At 46.2% G+C, this 20158-nt stretch overlaps 1 protein-coding gene across 4 annotated transcripts in view; it reads right to left on the reverse strand.

Moving 5' to 3' along the window:
- FAM72A (family with sequence similarity 72 member A) overlaps window positions 1-20158 on the reverse strand; it is a 75893-nt gene that overhangs the window by 46761 nt on the left and 8974 nt on the right. For all 4 annotated transcript variants that reach the window (XM_083173036.1, XM_083173035.1, XM_083173037.1 and 1 more), the window contains exons 3-4: window positions 6939-7016; window positions 6166-6290 (exon numbers count right to left, since the gene is read on the reverse strand). In XM_083173036.1, coding sequence (XP_083029162.1) covers window positions 6166-6290; window positions 6939-7016 — 203 coding nt within the window. The remainder of the gene's footprint in view (window positions 1-6165; window positions 6291-6938; window positions 7017-20158) is intronic.

Genomic DNA, 20158 nt, shown 5'->3' on the forward strand with positions numbered 1-20158 from the left:
ACTTGACTTAAGATAATCCAAAACTAAGGAAAGATCCCAAGGTTCCTCCGGAGCCCGCACTGGGGGCTGAAGACGGAGAACCCCGCTCAGAAACGTCTGCACCTCAGGAATGACGGCAAGACGCCTATGAAAGAAAACTGACAATGCAGACACTTGTACCTTAAGGGACCCTAGGCGCAAACCCGCCTTAAATCCGGCTTGCAGAAACTGCAACAACCGAGACAAAGAAAACACAGCCGTGGGCAAGTTACGGCACTCGCACCACGCTACATAGGCCTTCCAAATACTATAATAATGCCGTGAAGTCACCTCCTTCCTGGCCCTTATCATAGTGGGAATCACTGATTTAGGAATTCCTCTTCTGCTCAACAGTGTGGCCTCAACGGCCATGCCGTCAAACGAAGTTGCCGTAAGCCTTGGTAGGCAAACGGCCCCTGCTGTAGAAGATCGTCCCTTAGAGGTAGCTGCCAAGGATGATCTATCAGGAGCCCCTGAAGGTCGGCATACCAAGGACGACGAGGCCAATTCGGTGCCACCAGGATGACCGTGGACCTCTCCCGCTTGATTCTTCTGAGTACCAACTGAATCAAGGGCAACGGAGGGAACAGATAAATTAGAGAGTAGTTCCAACTCGCGGTCAGCGCGTCCGTCGCTACCGCCTCTGGATCCCGAGACCTGGAACAATACAGCCGCACCTTCCGATTGCTCCTGGAAGCCATCATGTCCACCTGAGGCATCCCCCATCGGTGGGCGATCTGGGCAAATACCTCCGGATGTAAGGCCCACTCCCCAGGGTGAACATCCTGGCGACTCAGATAGTCCGCCTCCCAGTTGTCCACCCCGGGAATGAAGACCGCTGACAAAGCCAGAGCATGCCGCTCTGCCCATTGCAGAATTGGACGTACCTCCTGCATGGCTCCGCGACTGCGCGTTCCGCCCTGCCGGTTCACATAAGCCACAGCCGTGGCATTGTCCGACTGAATGCGAATCGCCTTCCCCCGGAGGATCCCGTCCGCATAGGACAAGGCCAGACGAATCGCGCGAAGCTCCAAGATGTTTATAGACAGCTTCGCCTCCTGAGACGACCAACGACCCTGGAAGTGCTGCCCCAACACAACAGCTCCCCAGCCTCGGAGGCTGGCATCGGTCGTGACTATAGTCCAATCCCAGATTCCGAACCGTCGGCCCTCCAACAAATTGGCCGACAGTAGCCACCACTGGAGAGAGAGACGGCTGCAGGGCGATAACACCACCATCTTGTACATGTGCAAGTGGGAGCCCGACCACTTCCTGAGCAGGTCCAATTGAAAGGTCCTTGAATGGAAACGCCCGAACTGCAGAGCCTCGAACGAGGCTACCATCTTGCCCAGCAGTCGGATACATAAGTGCACAGACACTCTCCGAGGTCGAAGCACCTGCCGAACCAACTCCTGCAGGGACAACATCTTTTCCCGAGGCAGAAAAACTTTTTGAACCTCCGTGTCCAAAATCAACCCCAGGAATACAATCCTTCTTGAAGGATTCAGCTGAGATTTCTGGTAGTTGAGAATCCAGCCATGGTTCAGTAACGTCTGGCAGGTTACCTGAATAGCCTGCGTCAACTGATCCCTGGATTCGGCCTTGATCAATAAATCGTCCAAATAAGGAACGATTTTTACTCCCAGAGAATGAAGCAACTCTACCATCACTGCCATTACCTTGGTAAACAGACGTGGGGCCGATGAAAGGCCAAATGGCAGAGCCCGAAACTGAAAATGGAGATCCCTTATCGCGAAACGAAGAAACTTCTGATGCGGGACGTAAATGGGAATATGCAAATAAGCATCTTTGACATCCAAAGATGCTAAAAATTCCCCCGGCTCCAGCCCTGCAACCACAGAACGAAGAGACTCCATCTTGAATCTGTGGTACGTGATATATACGTTTAAAGCTTTTAAATTCAATATTGGTCGAACCGAACCGTCCGGTTTCGGGACCAGGAACAGGGGAGAATAAAACCCCTCTGTGCGTTGTTCGGCAGGAACCGGCATTATAACTCCTGCGGTCAACAGTTTCTGTACTGCTTGAAGAAGCAACTGACGGTTCAACTCCACGTGAGGCAAACCTATTGTAAAAAAACTGGTGAGGGGGAGTACTGGAAAACTCCAGTCTGTACCCTTGCGCAATGACGGACAGAACCCACTTGTCCTTGCAAGACCCCTCCCATGCCTGCCGGAAGTCCAACAGGCGAGCCCCTACTCTGGGATCCCCCAGGTAGGAGGGCCGGGAGTCATGCTGCGGGCTTTTCGGTTTGCTTGACGTCTGCGCGCCGAGCAGCTGGTCCTGAGGAAGTGGTTGCTCCACCAAACCCTCTGCCTCTGCCACGAGAAGCGGTAAAGGATCCTCTGGACTTACCTCTGAACTTAGGTGCCCCCCGAAAGGAGCGAAAGGCCGGCCCTTGATAAGGCTTTTTGGGAGGAGGAGTCGCGGAAGGCAGGAAAGTTGATTTGCCTCCTGTGGCCAGGGAAATCAACTTGTCTAACTCCGGGCCAAACAGGACCTCTCCCGTAAACGGAAGAGCCTCTACCGCCCTTTTAATGTCCGCCTCCGCTTGCCAGGACTTAAGCCACAAAGACCTCCTGGCCGTAATGGACTGAGCCGAAATCCTTGCCACCAGAGCCGCAGAATCCCTTGCAGCCTCTCCAATATACATTGCAGATTCCCGCATCTGTTCTGCTAACTGAATGAACTCCTCAGAAGAACCCTGATCATTCAGACCCTTTGACAAATCCTCCGCCCATTTCTCCATGGCCCTACTGACCCAGGAGATCACAAGAATGGGCCGAAGTGACACACCTGCGGTTGAAAAAATCTGTTTAAGCCCCGCCTCCAGACGCCTATCTGGCGCCTCCTTGAGGGCCACTGCCCCAGGAATGGGAAGTGCCGCTTTCTTGGAAAGCTTTGACACTGACGCGTCTGCCAACGGCGGGGTCTCCCATTTTGCCCTAGCCTCCGGAGCAAATGGGTAAGAGGTCTTAAACCGCTTAGATAACTGAACCTTTTTCTCTGGAGATCTCCAAATATCCAGAAGAGGTTTCTCCAACTCCATAGATTCTGGGAAGGTGACCACTGCCTTAGCAGACCTCCCAAAAATAGAGACCTGCGTCGGCGGCTCCTGCTCGTTAACATTGAGGGTAGATTTGATAGCCTGAATGAGGGCCTCTATACCCTGGGCCTCTTCCTGAGGAACGTCCTCCACAGGATCAATAGGATCCTGAAACATATCCCCTTCCAAGGGGTCCCCCGGTTCCTCCTCTGAAGTATCACCCTGTAACAATAAAGGGACACCTCTTTTCCTCGGGGGAGGTGGAGCACTTGCGGCCCCTGCAGGCACCGCAGCGTCTTGGGCCAACGCCTTCACTGATGTAATCAGTTCTCTGGCCCAGGCGGGCTCCGCAGCAGACATGGAAGCCAGTTGCACCTGCAATGACTCCCTGTCCCTGCGAGATGCAGCCATCTCTGATGCCAGAGTGGCTAACACACTGGTAACTCCCTCAGTGTTCAGAACAGGGACCTGACTCTGCCCAGCATCCCCTTTGAAGCAATCCTTACACAAGGATACACCCTTCACATGCTGCGTAAACTGTTGCTCACACTTAGTGCATACAAACAGCTTTGGAGAAGCTTTTGACTGAGACTTGGATGTCATGCTGCACACACACACGCCCCTTACACACACACACAGGTGGAAGGAGGTGAAATAAGCCAGACAAAGAGAGCCCCCACAAGGACCCCACACCAAGAGCAAAAGCACCACACTAATAGGGGGAGAGGAGCGCACCTTCCCCGAATTAGGCCCACCAGATAAACTCTCCAGCGGGGAAGTCTCACAAGAGAAAATCCCCTCCACTCACCCAGCGCAGTATTCAATAATATCCAGGCTGAAGAGGGGGAGAAAGCGTCCTGCTGTCCTGTTCCAGAGAACTGTAGAGGCACAGCCGACAAGGGAGCAGCGTGGCAGGCACCGGCGTCTGACACAGAGGACTGCAGCTAGGACGCGACCACTCCTGGTCCGCCCCTTCCGTCCTCATCAAAGCGCGCGCTGTATACAGCGGCGCTGATTGGCTGTCTGCTCCCTGCTGGACCAGCGAATTAACCCTGGTCCAGCCGTCACCCAGCGCTATGCGCTCGCACGCCCTGCTCTCTCCGGCGGGCGACTAGGTCGCGGCCCCGTAACACACGCCGCAGGCAGCTGTGGCGGGACCCAGACGCTGATGCGTCTGTGACCGGAGTCAGCCGCGTGCGCCGCAAGCGGTGCCGCTCTGACTCCCCGGAGAGCTATCCCACGTCGCAGGCAGCCGGCACGCGCTGGCTGCCTGTCTCCAAAAAAAAACAAGCAAAAACAAAAGGCCCCAAACGGAGCCCCTTGCCCAGGGATCCGACTCCTCCGGGCACTAAACTAAGACTGAGGTCTGAGGGGGGAATAGAGGGGGAGGAGCCATACCACAGTTCAAGTTTCTTAAAGTGCCGACTCCTCCGATACACCACTCTATTCCCCAGCGTAGACTTCAGTGTCCCCAAGGATGAAGGAGAAAATAATGAACCAGAAAAAAATACACAGATAGATGATCCATGGTGGTCAGTAATTAAAAGGTATATAGGGCATTAACTGAATTAAATAAAACTGTAAAAATCTTCCTCATACAGGGCCAGATGCACTAAGATTGAAAAGTTATGAAATGGAAAAAGTGATAAACTACTTGTCTCCTAATCTTATGGTTTGCTTTTGGACATTTCTGCATGGACCATTTTTTTGGACATTTTATCCAGGGCCACCTTTAGGGCTATAAAACATATTTTCCAGAAGCCCAAGTTCACTCGTTTTTAAAGTTTTATGTTAAAAAATAACCCTTTTTATAATTAAAGCCACTTTAAAATAAATCTGTTTAAATGTGTTGTAGTACCCATTATTATCCTACAGAGGACACTATTGTCTATATAAAACAGTGAATGGAAGCATCTGGCTTGGAAAAACGCTGTATAAAAGTTTTCTAATTCTAATTTAGAGAAGGCACAACGTAGCAAAACAATTTTACAGTGTTTGCAGTCTGTGCAGATCCCTCACTGATCATAATTACATTGTTCCAGAATGCATGTTGCTATGCCATTTCAATCAATATTCTTCCTTTGTTCCCTTTGTCAATGTAGACCGATGGCTATCTTCATAAGTCACTCACAGCAACATGCATTAATGTAATTTCTCTAGTGCATTGCGTGATCGGCTGGCTACCTGCTTTCCAATACACTGGGTTATTACTAAATAGTAAACAGGGCTGTAACCTTTAGCTGCAATTACTTTACAGTCAAGTGAACCTTTAGAGCATTACAAAAAGCTAAATGTAAAAGTACATTGTGTTATGTTGATTTAATCTTTGCTTCTGTGCACACATTCTATTACATCTGCCAAGTAGTGTCCCCAGGAATGCTGAACATGTGTAACTTGGCAGATCCCTCCTGCACTGATCACAGGCTTGCAAGCCCTGTTTTATCACCGGTAAACACCTGTAAATGGAACACTACAGAACTCAAAACAAAGGCTCCTTTAGAAACCGTCTAACTGCACCAGAACAGTGTGCTCCTTGTATTTAGGTAATGCTTGTTGCTAAGAATGGAACTGGGAATTAAAACAAAGGATATCTTCGATCAGATTTCACAATTAAAAAAAAAAAACAAGAAAAAAAACCCACAACATAGCAGCATTCTGAAAAATAATGGTAACAAACAGGGTATTTTTGCAGTATGAACAAAACAAATCCATTTTAATGAGTTTCTTTCTCTCAACAGGTATATTTTATTTTGCATTGCAAGAACTGCAGGAGCTTTGAAAGGGGGGAGAATGTTCCCCCTCAGGTAGTGGGTGGCGGCAGCACACAACTGGTGAAGAGCATCACACACCACCTTCTACGCACCAAATTTCTTTCAGACAATAGATTTGCAAAGGATGAGGAAGCTGAACTACAAACAAGCGATTAATGGAATTCTAATTGCGTTAAACATTTAGCACCTGCTTATACACAAAATGGATTCTAATCTTTACTTACCACCAAGATACATAGAAAATGGGGGAATAGGCTAGTAAATAGTCATAAACAAGTAAAGCCTCCAAACGCTTATAGCCATACTTGCCTGATTGGTCCAGGCGGGTGATGCTGTATACGCACTGGCTATAGAACATCCAGAAGTGACCATTATTACAGGACAACAGACAAGGCAGACATGGAGTCACCACATGGTAACCAACCTCATTACCACTAGGAATGGGAAATAAAGAAAAAAAAAATTGAGATGTTAGTGTAACGTTATTAGGTTTCTATAAAGATTACAGGCTTGGACCCCCAATTTTTCTGTTTGTTTAGGAGAGCTATAAGGAAGGAGAGAGGAGGCAGTCTTTCAGCTAGCTAGCAGAAGTACACATTGAACCATGCAAACTTTTCAGAAATATTTATGAATAGTGCAAATAGGGGGGAGATGAAACAGCAATTTCTCCACTTGACACGTTTCCCGTATTTTTATAAAATACATTTTATTTGGTTTATTTAAAATAACAAAATCAAATAACAGCTCTTATGGTGTGTACACACGGTCAGATGTGCCTTCAGATACTATCCACGATCCGATCAGATCGGATCGTGGATAATATCTGAAGGAACATCCGATTTGCATACAAGTCTGACTATATAGTGCAGATCTGCACTATATAGTCAAGGCAGACAAGACTTTCTGCCTTGCGATACGTGAACGCGCATCGGAATCGGATTGGGATCTGAAGGGTTAAAACCCTTGCGATCTGCATCCGATTCCGATCCGATGTTGATTATATATCGTCAACATCGGAAGGCAAAAAGTATTGTGTGTACACACCATTAGAGCTAGTATATATTTAAGTTGTTCAGATTTACCATTTTAAGCAAGCAACATTTTTCATCTTGCACCTGCATGCTTCCAAGTAGTAACAGCTCCCGACAAAGTCCACAGTACTAGGAAAAACAAAAGGAGACAGATTCCATATGCTGAAATGTCCAGAGTTAAGTTTGCCTAAACATTTCCCTAACAATTCAGGACTAGGATAGAAATCTAATGTATCATACTTTCAACCTTCACAAGGACACTAATAGGGCATACACACATATCGCTCAGAAAATGGCCTGAAATCGCTAGAACTTAAACTAGATGGCTCCGAAAATGGCATCGCTGTGTGTGTAGGGGCCATATTCATAGTGATGCGTGGCCCGCGATTAATATCCAGCATGCTGGATAAATCTATATTTGCCGGTGTCAGGGCCAGTGTTCTTATCGGAGTACACTGGCCCCGACAGATCGCTATGCATCGCTCAGAAGGCTCAGCAGCACATCTCCCCATGTGTAGGCCCCATTACAGGATATAGAAAGAGATATACATAGGCCAGGTAACTTTCTCATTATACTAGGTAGGTTTGCATTTGTACGAGAATGGTGAGTAAAAGACAGTTCATAGTCCCCCCTTCTCTGGTTATTCTCGGCTTTCCCCAACAAAGCGTAGAATAAGACGCAGAGGTACTACGTACACCAGGGAAGGAGGAGGAATTGAAGTGTATTCTGCACCACATGTTCTCCCCCTCCTTCATCTGTGGGCTCCAACTGTGAAGGTATTTTTAAGATGTATCAGGGGGCACCAGCTGCAAGCCAATTGCGGCTAGTGGCTCGGAAGCCAATCTGATTGGCTACCGGTCCACTGGCTGAAATTGGCATTTGGGCATATTGAAAATGCTGCTGCTGTGTATCCAATGTCTCCATGGCAGTTGGTCTGCAAGTTGTAATATCCTAGAGCGACCATACTGCCTGAGGAGCACTGGGTTCACCACTGTCCAACTTAGAACTCAATTACAACTGCAAACCTCTGAGACACAGTATGCCGTCACTGGGTAGACAATGTCTAGGTCAGGGCTAGCCAACTACGTTCCTCGAGAGCTACCAACAGTTCACATTGTCCAAACAACCTAGCTGCTGCAAAGGTGCACTCATTACTACCTGAAACAGTCTCAAAGATCCACAGGTGGAGCTAATTACTTCACTTGTGATTCTGTGCGATGATCTGGAAAACATTAACTGTTGGTAGCTCTCGGGGACTGGAGTTGGCTACCCCAAGTCTAGGTTGACAGTCACTAAGTTGACCACTAATGGTCGACAGTGACTAGGTCAACACCTTGAAATGGTCAACATACCCAAGATCAAAACCAGTTTATGGTCGACATAAAAAAGGTCAACATGAGTTTTTCACTTTAAAAAAAAAAAGTGTTTTTTTTCATTCTTTACTATCAAAGAGGGAATATAATAGTGTGCCCGAAGCGAAGGGACACGGTACATTTATGCAGTGTCCATGTTGATGTAGACATCAAAAACTGAAAAACCCATGTTGACCTTATCCATGTTGACCATAAGCTTGTGTCAAACTTTTGTTAATGTCGACCTTGGGTATGTTGGTTGACCTAAACATGGTCTACCATATCCGTGAGACATACAGGAGAGATACAGCGCTATATAAGAAGCTGTTAATAAATAAACTGTTAATAAAGAAATATACAGCATTGGCTTTCCGCACCATCAGCCTCAAGCCTACCCATAGAGAGGTTACAGATATTGGTATAGAACAGCATTTACTCTTAGTTGAGCTCATATAAGCCTGGACCTAAAGCCCCGTACACACACAGCGCAGCGGGGGAGAATGTGCCGAGCGACGTGCTTAAGCGGGCCCAACTTAGCACACATCGCTGCATAACCACCATGCACCGCAAAGTGTGCCGAGTGATCTGTGCGGACCAGTGTTCTCTGGTAAGAAAATACTGGTGATAAATTTTGACTGCATGTAGTCAAGATCTAGTCAGGCAGTAGCGACACACGGGGCCGCGCATCGTTGTCAACTGTGGGCATACACACGGAGTGATCCTTGTATAATTTCTAAGCGATCTGGTCAGATGGCTTAGAAATAGCCCTCATAACGTCCCAAGAAATGTACAACATTTGCTGCCTTCAAATCCTCATTGTGCCTGCAAAAAGACAGTTTACAATGTGGTTGAAAAATGAATCTATGGGCTGATGCTTTTCAGTAATACTCTATTATTATTATTATTATTATTATTATTATTATTATACCCTCTATTATTGCTGGGACTCTCGACTGCTATTTTACTGGCTAATGATTGAAATGCTAAACCTCATACAACAAAAGGGTATTTGATTAATACTGCTTGATCAAGAGAGCCTCTGCACAATTCCCTTCTCTATTCTACATAGGTGGAGGGTGAGTGATAGTAAGCTTGGTTGATTGATAATAACTCTGATATGCACAGATATTAATCCCTTTATGAAAAAAAAGTTGATATATAGGCCCCTATTATAGTTCTTTAACTTTATCTGTGATTAATATCATCTATTCCATCGAGGGGCAGCAAAATCTATATACACTTACCCAAGAAATTAGGCTCCAGCCACGACCATTTCAAATGAAACTTTATCTAGGTCATGTGCTTGGGGATAGACAAAACACAAATCTTTACCCATAGTCTTTCGCAGGAATTGTATCTTGAGGATACTAGAGTATACTACATACATTGTTGTCTCTTAAGAAACAAATCATTTTAATTCATCTGGCATTTTTGAAAAATCACCTCTATGTCCCCGTTTTCAAGGAATGACCGATACACCTACACAGAAAAAAAATTAGGCTCCGGCCAACTCGGTGTAGTAATGGCCCTACAGGGATGGGGGTGTGGCCATGGATGGTGAGTTTTAGTGATTACACCGTCTGTGCCCCTAGCCAATCCCCCTTCTTGCTCTGCTCCCCTAGAAGTGAGTGGCATGTGTAGATGTCAAAGTAGTATTTGGTGGAATTTTGGCAGAAATGAGGGACAGGCAAATAGATTTTGGGACGAATAAATGAAGGATAATTTTTGGAGGCTGCAGGGCCACTCTTGGATGTTTTTTTCTCTATATTGTAATGAAAAATAAAAAAAGACCCCTTAATGATATTTTAAGATCACAACATTTATAAAACAAAAGTGAAAGAAGATGGCCCGATTCTGAGGGACAGGTAGGTGCACACAAAGCTATGATTTTGTTTTCAGTGGACTGCCATCTTGTGCACAGACATACCTACTGCTGGCGTCTCATATCTGCCAGTCATGTACCTAGCTGGAAACGTCTGAACAAATAATAATCAATTGCTGCACATGCACAGTACCGATTTGGCAGGTGTGCGAAGGGAAAAAAAAAAAGCTGTTCCACTGTGTCAGACACATTGCTCGTATCTTTTAATCAGGCTCATAGAAACAAGACAATAGGACTTGCCATGTCCCTAGTAGTCCCACTCTCACCAAGAGCATTTCAGTGTACTCTGCACTTTCCTCATAGGGCTCACAGAAAGCAGTAAATGCTGCTCAAACTGAACATACTGACAGGAAAATGGCTGTGCAGCGATGTTACTGCAGGTTCAAAAATTATACACATCCTTAGGAAACCCAAAATGAAATCAATCGGATTAAAATCCAAGTAGAAGGTGCATTTGTCATGATGAATTTAAACAGCCATGAAAGATCTGAAAATAATGTACAAACCTTTCAGCACATCATAGATAGTATCACATATATACACACACACACACACACACACACACACACACACGTGTGAACATTCTGCCGTGACTATGCTTGGCTGCACTACACGGAGCAGTAAATATTAAAAATCTTATATATACACACACACATCAAAAACAATGATTATAGGGCAAAGTACACATCAATAAGCGTTCACACATTACAGGATTTCATATGGATTTCCTGCTCTTTGCATGAATGAAAACAAGTTGATAAACTGACAAAACTAAACCAAATGAGAGTAGTAGAGGATCTTTGCTTTTGTGCAGATTTCTTCACATATGCGTTACCCACAAAAAAATGTGATGTCAATTTTCATAAAACAAGAAACAATATTTCAACCCACCCAAGCCAGGTCTATGCTGCCATTACTTAGGTTATGCTGCTAGCAACTGATAAAGATATTTTAATATATTTTTCCATATATCCAGTGGTCAAGACTGAGTAAACAGAATTGTGCTGTGTGGACAAGAACGAGTGTAAATCAGTTATTGTATGTAGATTATGCAATTGAACACATTCTTTTCATTCCGTAGTACCACCAAAATCCAGGTCTGACCCAAGTTATTTTTACTAATAACTTAGTACTTTCTAGGTCTCTCCATTGTCCCTATTTCCAATGCACTGTATTCCCGGGTTGACACCATTTCATTGAATAAATGTAAACCTGAGAAAGCTCAACAAAACATCAGGGGTGACATTTAATAGGAGTCGATTTGTGTTTTTTTACGATATTTTCGCATAAAAACGGCGATTTATCATTTTATCGCATTTCGCCAAATCGCACATTTAATAGGGTGCGGAACGGCCCGTTTTTCGCACTTTATAAAAGTGCATAAAAAAAAAATTAAATTTAAAAAAAAAACAAAAATCGTACACTTAATTCGCATCCAGATGTTTTCGCACAAGTATACAAAGCACTTATTTAATGGGATGCGCAAACGGAAATTGCATTTTTTTTGTTCTATATAAATCGCACTTTTTTTCAGACCAGGTTCTGATTGGCGATTTGGGCCACAACTAACTTTGGTCAAGTGCACTAATGGTTAATTTGATCACAGGTGTCCTCATTTTTAATCAGAAACTCCCCCACATATACCCCAACATCATTAAGGAAACATGTGAGGGTTTGAGAGATGGAGATTTTGCAGAGTAGTTTGGAGTTAGTTCTATGTGATTATGCCCATTTGGAGGAGCTGCGCAGGAGGAGGGAGGAAGCTGCGTGCTAGATCCAGATACCCCGACTACTGCGTGCTTCACGTATGTATCGTGCTAGGCTGTACCTGGACTCCTTCTTGGATCAACAGGTTGTGGGGATGTTTCGCCTGAACCGCATTAACCTGTTGGACTTATACAAGAGACTCATATGAGAGATGATTTGGACCCTTACCGGGGGGGGGGGGCAACTATGCAGTGTCTGGGCTGCAGAAATTAATGTGTGCCCTCTACTTCTTAGCCACAGGCTCCACTCGTCTGTGACCTCATGGTCCCTAGAGGTATCACAAGCCACTTTCTCAAAGCATTTCACTCAAGTGTTACTTGCTTTAAAGACGTTGTGGCGCACATACATCAGATTCCCACGTTCTGAGTCAGAGTGGCAGGACCTTAAGGTGGCTTTCTATAGGCTCTCAGCATTTTCTAATGTGCTGGGAGCTATTGATTGCACACACATTGGGCTTCGGGCACCGCACGTGAGGGGACACGTCTATGTCAATAGGCGTGGGCGCCACTCCCTCAATGTTCAGGTGGTATGTGATGCCAGCCTCAAAATCCTAAGTGTAGTTGCAGGCTACCCAGGAAACTGCCATGACGCCTATATTCTGAGGCACTCAGCCCTCTGGGACCAATTCCACGACCAACAAATGCCAGAGGGCTGGCTACTTGGTAAGGACATTTTTAATTATTTAAATATCTTCTCCTGTGGAGTGTCCCTATAGTCTGTGAAATTTACCCACACCTCCATTAAATCCTCATTTACATTACAATGCCCATTAATTGTGTGTCAAATATGCGGATAGCTTTTGTCCCACTTACTCATGTTAGGCCAACGCACATACCTTACCATATACTGCACTGACTGCATCTTTTCTGTGAAGGTGACTCAGGATATGGGTGTCTTCCATGGCTCATGACACCTCTGCGATCCCCAGAAGGCCCTGCACAGCACTGCTATAACCATTCACATGTTGCCACCCGCAATGTTGTGGAACGCACCTTTGGGGTGCTGAAAAGTCATTTCAGGTGTTTGGACAGATCATCAGGAATACTGCTTTACCACCCAGCAAAAGTAGTGATGATCGTCCAGGCTTGCTGCATGTTACACAACATTGCCCTGGCCCAACCTTCCTATGTTGAGGATGCCGATGCAGCAGTCGTGCAGGAAGCTCAAACTACCTTGGCAACGGTAGTGCGGGGTACGCAGAGGGGGGATCTGATGTGCAGGGAGATCATCAGGTGCTACTTTTCAGGCAAGTAAATGTGTGTCTTTTTACCAACCCTGTAGTGTGCACGCATAAACTGAACCAAATACCATACATTCTCATCAATATATAGGGGAGTAGTTTGAGGCCTGTTGATGACAATCATTCATCCTGACATTGCCCTTGGTGTCAGCATGCTGGTAAGTACATTATTGCATTTGTAAATAACAGTGACATCACACTCATGGGTCTGCAGCTGCTGATCAACTACACATCCCAGCATGCCCTGGCACAGTTTAAGCAATCCATTGTATGACAGGTGTGCCAGATCATGCTGGAATGTGTACTTCCACAGCAACTGGAGGCCCATCTCCATAGTTGTATACCTACTACACTTACAAGGTAAGGGAGTGGTGACATTTTCTAATATAGCTACACATTTTGAACATTTCTATAGCATGAAACCTTTTCTGGCATAGCCAAAAAATATTTAATTAAAATTGACCACAGATACTTCAGTTTGGTGCATGTCATTTTTACTTGAAAAATTTCAACAAATGACATTTTTTTTGTGGCCAAACATGAACAATGTTTACAAATATGTTCAAAGATAAATATCAGATTTTTACCTGATAATGTGTTTTCCTCTACTCATCCCTGGCAGCCAATCACTGGGTTCCTCCTTACTGGGCAGTACTAATGGAAAGGAAAAAATACCTCCTTCTCGTATATAAACGCCCCTTTCTCCTCCTTTCAGTGTCTTCATTTTTTTCAAGCTTCAAATACAAAACACAGGTCATTAACCATGCATTTAGCAATAGGGTAGGGAAATATACGCTGCCAGGGATGAGTAGAGGAAAACACATTATCAGGTAAAAATCTGATATTTCCTCTACCTCATCCCTGGCAGCCAATCACTGGGTAATGCCCCAGCAGTCCATACTCACGGGAGGGATACAAACCATAACTAAAAGTATCAGGCATCCGCCTGTTCGTCTTCATAACTGACGAAACGAAATTCTTCAACACCTTTGCTCATGCCACCGCGGCACTGAGCACCTTTCTCACAAATTTCGCATCTGCTGAGGACCAGACGTCCACTCTGTAATGCTTGGAGAAAGTCTGGGCCGAGGCCCAACCTGCTGCTTTGCACAAGTCTTCTATCGAGGCAGATCCCTTCTCTGCCCACGATGTTGCGATGGCCCTGGTAGAGTGGGCTTTCAATCCTGGAGGATGGGTTTGCCCATTTGACCTCATATGCTTTCTGGATGCAGCTTTTGATCCACCTCGCAATCGTATCCTTGGAGGCTCTCTGCCCTATCCTACTTCCATTAGTGAGAACGAACAGGTTCTTTGTCTTTCGCCAAGTTTCTGAGCGCTGCACATAGATCTTTAGGGCTCTGACCAAGTCCAGTTTATTCAGTTTCTCTTCTCTTGTATTGCTTGGTTTTGCGCACAAGGAAGGTAGTATAATTTCTCTATTGATATGGAAATCGGAGACCATTTTGGGAAGGAACAGCGGATTGGTGCGAAGCACCACCTTATCCTCAAAGAAGTTCATATATGGCTCTTCCGCCCATAATGCTTGTATCTCCGAGACCCTCCTTGCGGAGGTGATTGCAACCAGGAAAGCAACCTTCCAGGAAAGTAGCTTTACTGATATGTCCTGTAAGGGCTCGAAAGGAGGCTCCATGAGTGCCCCTAGGACCAAATTGAGGTCCCAAGGCGCTATGGGTTGCCTAATCCTTGGCCTAATTTTGCCTGCGGCTTGTACAAACCTCTTGACGTACTTGTTGTTGGCCACTTTCATGTCCAGCATGGCTCCTAATGCCGCAATTTGTACCTTCAATGAATTGGTAGCCAGACCTTTCTCTAGCCCGGCTTGCAAAAAAGCTAATATCGAGGGAATACTCTTCGGTGGACTGTGGTTTTCCAAACACCAAATTCTGAATTTCTTCCACGTTTTATAGTAGATGCTTGATGTCGACTGTTTCCTAGCTTTAGGGTTGTTATGACCTTCCGTGAGAACCCCTTGTTCCTCAGCGTCTCGGACTCAGCAGCCACGTCGTCAAGTGCCATGATGGAGGCTGTCGTTGACTTATCTCCCCTTGGGACAGTAGGTCTGCCCTGTCCGGGAGTCTTACTGGGCCGTCCACTGCCAGCTGCAATAGCATTGCAAACCACGCCCTGCGTGGCCAAAAGGGGAGTATCGCTATCACCCTTGCTTTTTCCCTCTGTACTTTTCTTAGTACCCGGGCAATTATTGGAATTGGCGGGAACACGTAGGCTATCTCCACGTCCCATCTGGATGTTAATGCATCCGTCTGTGCTGCTTGCGGGTCCCGAAATCTGGAAAAGAACGTTGGCACTTGATTGTTCTGAGCTGTTGCCATGAGGTCCACCTGTGGTGTGCCCCATCTGTTCACCAGTGACTGGAACACTTCCTTGTTGAGTTTCCATTCCCCTGGTCTGCACATGTGTCTGCTTAGCCTGTCTGCCATCACATTTTCTCTTCCTGCTAGATGTACTGCTAGCAAGTTTACAACCCTTGGCTGGGCCCATTCCAACAGTTCTGACACCTCTTTCATCATCGTTCGGCTCCTTGTCCCCCCTTGATGATTGATGTATGAAACCACTGCTTGATTGTCCGTCCGGGCGACCACTTCCGATTTCATGAGCTTGTCCTGAAAATATTTGCATGCCAGGACCACTGCTCGCATTTTTCTTAGGTTCGAGTGCTTTCCTCTCCAGTACTCCGACCACTCGCCTTGAGCCGTATCTGCTCCACATACCGCTCCCCAGCCTGTACTGCTGGCATCGGTTGTAATTACTACCTGCCTGGTTTGTTCGAATGACTTGCCTTCGGCCAACCTGCCGCTGTTCTGCCACCATCGCAGATCTTCCTTGGCCCGCCTTGATAGCAAAATCCTTTGTGACAAGTTTTTTCCATCCCCATTCCACTGGAATAGGAAACATTCTTGCAGCTTTCTGAGGTGGAATCGGGCCCAAGGTACCAGCTCTAGCGCTGCTGACATTAACCCTAGCACCTCCATGCACTGTCCTGCTGATGCTACGGTCTTTGATATTAGTACCTCCGTCTTTTGTATTATCTTTGTCCTTCTTTCGGCCGTTAGTGCGACCTTCATTTTGTGTGAGTCTATTAAGGCCCCCAGATATTTTATCACTTTGGTTGGTTTTAGCTGACTCTTCTTTCTGTTGACTAACCATCCGTGTTGTTCTAGGCACCTCAAGACCCTTTCTGTGTGTCGTTCCGCTTCCTGCTCTGATTTTGCCACAATCAGCAGGTCGTCGAGGTAGGGCCAAATTGCGATACCCTCCTGTCTCAGTTTCGCCACTATTACTATAAGAACCTTTGAGAAGGTCCTGGGGGATGTTGATAGACCGAATGGTAGGGCTACGAATTGGTAATCCCCTCCTCCTATTGAGAACCTTAGGAATTTTTGGTGACCCAGAAAGATCGGTATATGTAGGTATGCGTCCTTCAAATCCACTGATCCTCTTCTGATATCTGGGAGTATGGATTTCACCGACTCCATTTTGAATGGCTTTGTCTCTACAAACTTGTTCAACCTTCTGAGGTCCAGGATGGTTCGGAATCCTCCGGACGCTTTCCTTACTATGAAGAATCTTGAATACCATCCTGTCCCTCTTTGATCTTCCTGTACCTTGATCACTACTTCTTGTCTTATCATTTCTTCCAGGCTCATCATTAATGCTGTTCTTTCTTCCTGGCTGTGTGGAACGGGGGATTCTATGAAGAATGACCCTGGTGTTTTTAAAAACTCGATCTTGTATCCTGTTTGTATTACTTCTAGCACCCATTTGTCTGTGGTAGTTTCTTCCCAGGCGTGGTAATACTGCAACAACCTGGCTCCCACAGCAATTGGTTCATCGTCATTGCTGCTCTCTCTTAGAGGGGAATCTTCCTTCACTGCCTCTTTGGGCACGAAAATTACCTCTCGCTTGCCAGGGAGTCCTCCTGTAACTCCTTCCTGGCCTGTATGCTCTGGCGTCCTTGAAGTCCTGTGCTTGGTATCTGAATGGTCTGGTCGATACCGGCTTCCTTGCGGCCTTCTCCTGTGGTAGCCAGACCGACTTTCCACCCGATATCTTTGATATGATATCGTCCAGTTGTTTGCCAAACAAGTAGCTGCCTTGGAAGGGGAGAGACATGAGCTTATTTTTTGATTGGACATCTGCCGCCCAAGGTTTAAGCCAGAGAGCTCTTCTGATTACTGCCGCCGTGGCTGTAGACCGGGCCGCTAGTTTCACGGCATCCACTGAAGCCTCACACAGAAACTCCACCGCCAGCTGTATGTCCTGAATGGACTTTATCAGGTCTGACCTCCGTATGCCGTCTAGCATATCCCCCTCAAGTTGTTGGCACCAACTCCTGAGGACCCGAGATGTGACCGCCATTGCTGCCGACGGTTTCAGAGCTGCCCCTGAAATTAGGTGCTGCTTCCTAAGGCCCAGCTCAATGCGCCTCTCCATCGGGTCCTTGAACACGTTTGCCTCTTCAAGAGGCAGCGTGGTTTTTCTTGATATCCGGGCTATAGCTGCGTCAACTTTGGGTAACTCTTCCCATACAGACACATGAGCCTGATCAAAAGGATACATCCGATTAATTTTAGGTGGAACCGCCACCCTCCTATCGGGGTGTTTCCACTCCTCCTCAATGATTCCCCTAAGGGAGACTGAAAGCGGTAACTTTTTCCCCTTTTTCTTCTTATCTTGGAACAGGAGTTCCTGTAAATTTAGGTCCTCCTGCTGATCCTCGATTTTTAATGATTTATGTATTAACTCCAGTAGGTTTTCCACCATTACTGGGTTATAATCCATATCCGCCTTATCCTGCGGATCATCATCAGGATCCATATCCTGCAGGCCCGTAGATGGCCCTTCTGCTGGCCCAGCCTGAGAATCCTCAGAATCTGATAACACAGCATGCTTCCTTTTGGTGCTTAGCTTGGCCAAGTCTTCCTTGGTCACAAACTTCCCGGATAGTGCTGTACTCAGCATATCCACTAGGCCTGCCATTTGGCTAGGCGAAAACAGTTGAGGAGTTTTGCAGGTTTCACAGACATCCTCCTTATAGCCCTCTGGCAATTTTTTGTCACACATTGCACACTTAGAAGTGTGAACTCTTCTGTGTTTGGATTTAGTGCTGTCCTTGCTTGCTTCGGACCTAGGCACATAACACAACACCTGAGTATCATGACAGAAAAACCAATCCAGCTTTCTAAGGCAAAAAAAAAAAAAAAAAAAAAGGTCCCTTACCCCGATTTTTTAGTGCTAGACCGTTTATCTTCATCCATGGTATCAGACGGGCGCTTTGAAGATTATACCCAAATGCTGCCACTTACTCCTATCAAAAGGAGGTGACCTATAACAAACATATCCCAATGAATCATAGATTGCCATAAGTAGCTGCTTATATTTATCCATATCCATGCTACTCACAGTTGCAACGTGTAGTGAAAAAGAAGCCTTAAATTCAAGTCCTCCCGCTTAGGTATTGTACCAGCCGCGTTCACCGCTGTCTCAGAGAATCCAGCTCCCAGCAAACTTTACCCGGCAAGAACTTCACAGCAGCCGCGCGCATAGGCACTTCCGCCTTATACGCCGGCTGCCGCGTCACTGACGTCCGCGCGTCACGAACTCCGTCGCGTCCTCCTGACGCTAGCGCCCGCCGATGACGTCCGCCTCCTTCCCCGTGGATGAACGGAGGCCAGGCTGCCGCGCGCACCCACGCCGCCTGAGGACGCCGCCGCTCAGCCGTTTAAACGGCATCCAGCACCCGGGCTCCATGCCCATCGGAGGCCGGCCTGTGCTCTCCCTTCCCCGCACCTGAAGGTAAAACGGGGGAATTAGGTAATAAATGGCACTCTTCACGGGGTATCCTGCTTACTGCCCAATGGAAAGGAAAAAAAGACACTGAAAGGAGGAGAAAGGGGCGTTTATATACGAGAAGGAGGTCTTTTTTTCCTTTCCATTAGTACTGCCCAGTAAGGAGGAACCCAGTGATTGGCTGCCAGGGATGAGGTAGAGGAAAGAAAAATTATCAAAAATATACATGTATAAACTATCCCATAAATGTGATAATAAATGCATTTTAAATTGCTTTATTTTTGAGATAGCTGAGCACGCGCACACCCTCCCTTGGCACCTGAGCCCAGTCCGCCCCTGGTCTTAACACTCCGACATAGGGAAGAAGTGGGTGAGCCACTCACTGGTGTGCTAGACACCTACAAAATTGAGGTCCATATGGTTAATTTGCGCCTGCATACCAATTAATGCATTTGTTTGCGCAGTTAGAGCTTGATTTTGCCCAATAATGGTTTCAGTAATGGTGGCAATATGAGTATTATGCTCCCATATGCCATTACTTATTTCGGACAAACGAGTGTCTAGGGTAGTAGATATCCGCATTTGTGTGCCCACAGCAACACGGACACTGCTGCCTAATCTTTTAACTTGTTGGAACAAGTTACGAATGTAGCCTTGGATGTTACCTATTTGGTGACTTTGCATCTCCATAAACTCAAGCTGCCTAGTTTTAAAAGTATGCAATGAGTTAGCAATTTCTGTGGGTGTAATTGGTGTGTGGTTCGATGTGGTTGGTGTGGGTTGTGTTGGGGTCACCACACTTGCAGCATTCTGGGTTTCTGATGTCGGCATGCTTTCTTACTCAGGTGCCCCAGAGTCCACCGGCTGTAGAAGGATTTCCATATCTTCCTCAATCACTTCTGATGTTGTGGGGTATTGCCCTAGTTGTGATTGTCCTGTAGATACATAAAAAATGGTAAGTATTGAAGCATAATAGTGCAGTTTATGTGTAGAGAGATGTGACTAAGCTATACGGAGGGTTATGTCACATACCAATGGGTATTATGTACGTACACATGTACCCTGTGACTTCATGTCATGGTAGCATTGTTAATAAGAGTGATGGCTGGTTGTCATTGCATTCATTTCCGTAGCCATGTGGCTCCCGGATATGAATGTAATGTTGCCAATTGTGTATGTGAAATGTGTGTGTACTGTATG

The sequence above is a fragment of the Crinia signifera genome, chromosome 2 (genome assembly GCF_055691185.1).
Source record: "Crinia signifera chromosome 2, ASM5569118v1, whole genome shotgun sequence".
NCBI classification, from domain to species: domain Eukaryota; kingdom Metazoa; phylum Chordata; class Amphibia; order Anura; family Myobatrachidae; genus Crinia; species Crinia signifera.